This window comes from Lactuca virosa, chromosome 1, assembly GCF_052849685.1.
Source record: "Lactuca virosa cultivar CGN04683 chromosome 1, Lactuca_virosa_CGN04683_v6, whole genome shotgun sequence".
Lineage (NCBI taxonomy): Eukaryota > Viridiplantae > Streptophyta > Magnoliopsida > Asterales > Asteraceae > Lactuca > Lactuca virosa.
In genome coordinates, this window is record NC_136426.1 from 10,786,165 (window position 1) to 10,789,495 (window position 3,331).

Below are 3,331 nucleotides of genomic sequence, written 5' to 3' on the forward strand. Positions count from 1 at the left end.
ATAAAACAATAAAATTTTATATCTACAACCTTGGCCAGCTGTTGAGTATGGATAATGTCTAAGCATCTCTGGAAAACAGGTTGTGAAAACCATGCACATCCATTACCCGATGCCTGAAAGACAATGAAACATGTTATTTTTCTAACGGTTATGGTTTTATATATAATATAAACTATGTAGATATAGTGCAACTGTGTTGTTTATTACTGTGTTTGATATTGAAAGTTGGGTTAAACACAAGAAAAAAAGTCCCTTGCAATGATCAATGTTATTCAAATACAATGTAATTTTCAGTACTAATTATATTGAGTATTCAACATACCATGTCTTAATTAAAATGTTTCATTTGTTTGAAATTTCTATTCAACACACTAACCTTTTATGAACAATCCTTTGTAATTCTTGGTATCTCAAGACTCTTCTATTACTAAGTCCTTGGTAATGAATGCAGAGGATAAACTGGTGCAACCTGATATTATTAAAGAAAAGATATTTATTTGCTATCATTTGATAAATGGAAGGTATAAATGATCTAAATGAGATGTTCTTTTGTCCTAATAATTCTCAGGATGCTGCAATCAGCTATTCAAGGGATAATCTGATAATATGGTGATCCAAAGAATGTATAATGTTGAGCTGGATGTGGATATAGTTGTGCATCACCATTAATGGAAGGGAGAGGTGTGGTCACTGGAGAATATGGACCATATGGCATTTGGGAATTGTAGCCATAACCCGTGTTGAACACAACAGAATTGTCTGTATACATTTCCTAAAATGTAAATTGGTCTAATAAATTTGTACCTTTTGCACACGTTGAGTCAATACAAGAAGGTGGCCTTTGAATCTACAAACACGTTCAAGATTGAGGGTACTTATTGATTTTGCTAATTCATCAAGAACAGGATGAATTTCCATTTCCAACTCTTTCACCTATTAAATTAAACCAATAACATTCATTTCATATATATTATTACATAAATATATAAAGCTTGTGTACGTATATACCTGAGTATCAAGAGTGAGGCAGGTAAACTCCAAAGCTAGTTCAAGTACCCTAAACTCGAATGGTAGGTCATCTGACAGCAAGGACAAAAAATTACAAAAATGGTCCCTGTGCTTTCATATTTTTACCAAGTTCAATGAAGAACTAAAACCTTTTCAATTTTGGTCCTTATAATAAGTTTTCGGATTGATTTTGGTCCTTGTTTCAAAGTTCAAGGGACCAAAATCGATTTAAAACTTGAAATGAGGACCAAAACTGAAAAAAGATTCCAATTTTGGACGGAACATGGTAAGAATCAGAACTCAGAAGTGGAACCTCTTTTCAATTTTGGTCCTCATTTCAAGGTTTAATATTGAGTTTGGTTGATCCCTGCAACTTCCTGATTGTGGTGCTTATTTCATATAAATTTTGATCCTTGTTTCAAGGTCTCATGGACCAATATCGATATGAAACCTCAAAATAAGGACCAAAACTGTAAAAGGTTTCAATTTGGACTAAACATTGGTAAAAATCCGAAAGCATAGGGACCAGTTTTGTAATTTACTCTAAAATTTAGACTGAATTTAGTTGATAAAGTAAACAACAACATCGGTCCCTATGCTTTCTGATATGTACTAAGTTTAGTCCAAAACTAAAACCCTTTTTAGTTTTAGTCCTTATTTCAAGGTTTCGTATCAACTTTGGTCCCTGAGATTTTCTGATTTTGGTCCTTGTTTCAAAGTTCCAAGGACCAAAACCAACATTAAATCTTTCAACCAAAACTGAAATAGGCAAATAGGTTTCAACTTTGGGGTAAAAATAGAAAGCAGACGAACCATGTTTGTAATTTACAGTTAAACATAAGTGTTAAAAGATTTTAGAATATATCAACTTACCCGAATGATATTTCTCTTCCTGAAGGCGTTTACACAATTCAGACTTATACTGAACCACAGAGCCATCAAGTGAATTCATAAGAAACACCTCATCAGCTGTAATTATCCATCTAATCTGCTCAAGAATAATATTATCAAAAAGCATAAATGTATGTATGTATATATGTGTGTGTTAAAAGAGTTATACCTGTGTTTCAGCAGAAATTGTTGCTTTTTGACAACCTATAACGAGTTTTTCTCCTGGATCCAATTGACTAAATATAACTGCAGAAAGATAGAAAAGTTAAGAAAATTATAAATATAGAAGATGAGAAATGAGTATAAGAATATAAGGATACTCCCCAGGGACAAGGGTATAAATGGAAACAGCATGACTGCAAGCCAAAATCAGAAGATCCTGAAATCAAAAGGAGAAGTAAATATACAAAATAGAATTGAACTCAAAAGAACCAACAGAAGTTGTGAGTGCTCAAAGCGATGTTGTGAGTCATAGAAGTTTAGTCCCTCATCTGTTGTGGATGCATTTAGCTGGTACAAAAAGATATTCTTTTTTTAGTTTTTTACAAGATTTAAAAACCAGATGTCAATATAAAAAGCCAACCCTGAGTTCAAATTAATTGCTAGCATTTGTTGTAGGACAACAATATCCTAAATAGCATGCATAATAATTTAATAAAGGTCTTATATAAGATAACATTTTAAACAAACATACACTTCTATCTGTTGACCACCAAGATCATAAACAACAATCCTATCTTTTAAAACAAGATTTACATCAAATTAATAACAATACAGGTTAAAAACAATGAAAAAGTAATCTTTTTTTGACATTTTTATTTATTATATATACCTCCTAGAATGGTAATTCCCTGTCCACGAATTTTTTGAAACCCTATGCACCACAGTGAAGCGCCACCCTATAGAAAAGAGATCATTAGTTTGCTACTTTTCAAGATTATAATCGTTCACGTAATCCCAATTTCTGTATAATTTAAAGTGTTAGATATGAATCTATAAATTACCACCGAGTTCTGTTGAAGAAGATAGTCTTGGGGTCTTAAAATCATCGAAGCATTGTTAATGTTTTATGATAAGAGATAAGCGAAAGAGAACTTACTGTGACTGGATTAATGGAGTATATTGTAACGCCCGTAGATCCGGGCTAGTCAATTTAGGGATAATAGGGGTCGAAAACGACTTTTCAACAAAAGATTATTTAGAAAAAATAATCTTAACCAAGTTGTAGAATATGTCTCAAGGGTTCCGTAAATATAAAGAACGCCGAAATCCGAGTTACAACGAATAAGTTATGGTCCGTCGAAGTTTTACGGCAAAACCGGCACGGCACCGGGAGACGTAAATAGTGAATTTACGGTAGAAGACTTTTTAGCCTTAGTTATCTAAACAAAAGTTGTAGTATATGTTAAACCGAGAACATACAAAAAAAAGA

General features: G+C 32.6%; 1 protein-coding gene across 1 annotated transcript; it reads right to left on the reverse strand.

Moving 5' to 3' along the window:
• Positions 1 to 586: 586 nt before the first annotated feature.
• Positions 587 to 2,026, reverse strand: LOC145111277 (magnesium transporter MRS2-5-like). Its single transcript, XM_079047575.1, has 4 exons — positions 1,882 to 2,026; positions 1,009 to 1,079; positions 816 to 933; positions 587 to 759 (listed from the first exon to the last, which is right to left on the reverse strand). Exons 1-4 carry the CDS (start codon positions 2,024 to 2,026, stop codon positions 587 to 589), a joined length of 507 nt encoding a protein of 168 aa, XP_078903701.1.
• Positions 2,027 to 3,331: the final 1,305 nt, after the last annotated feature.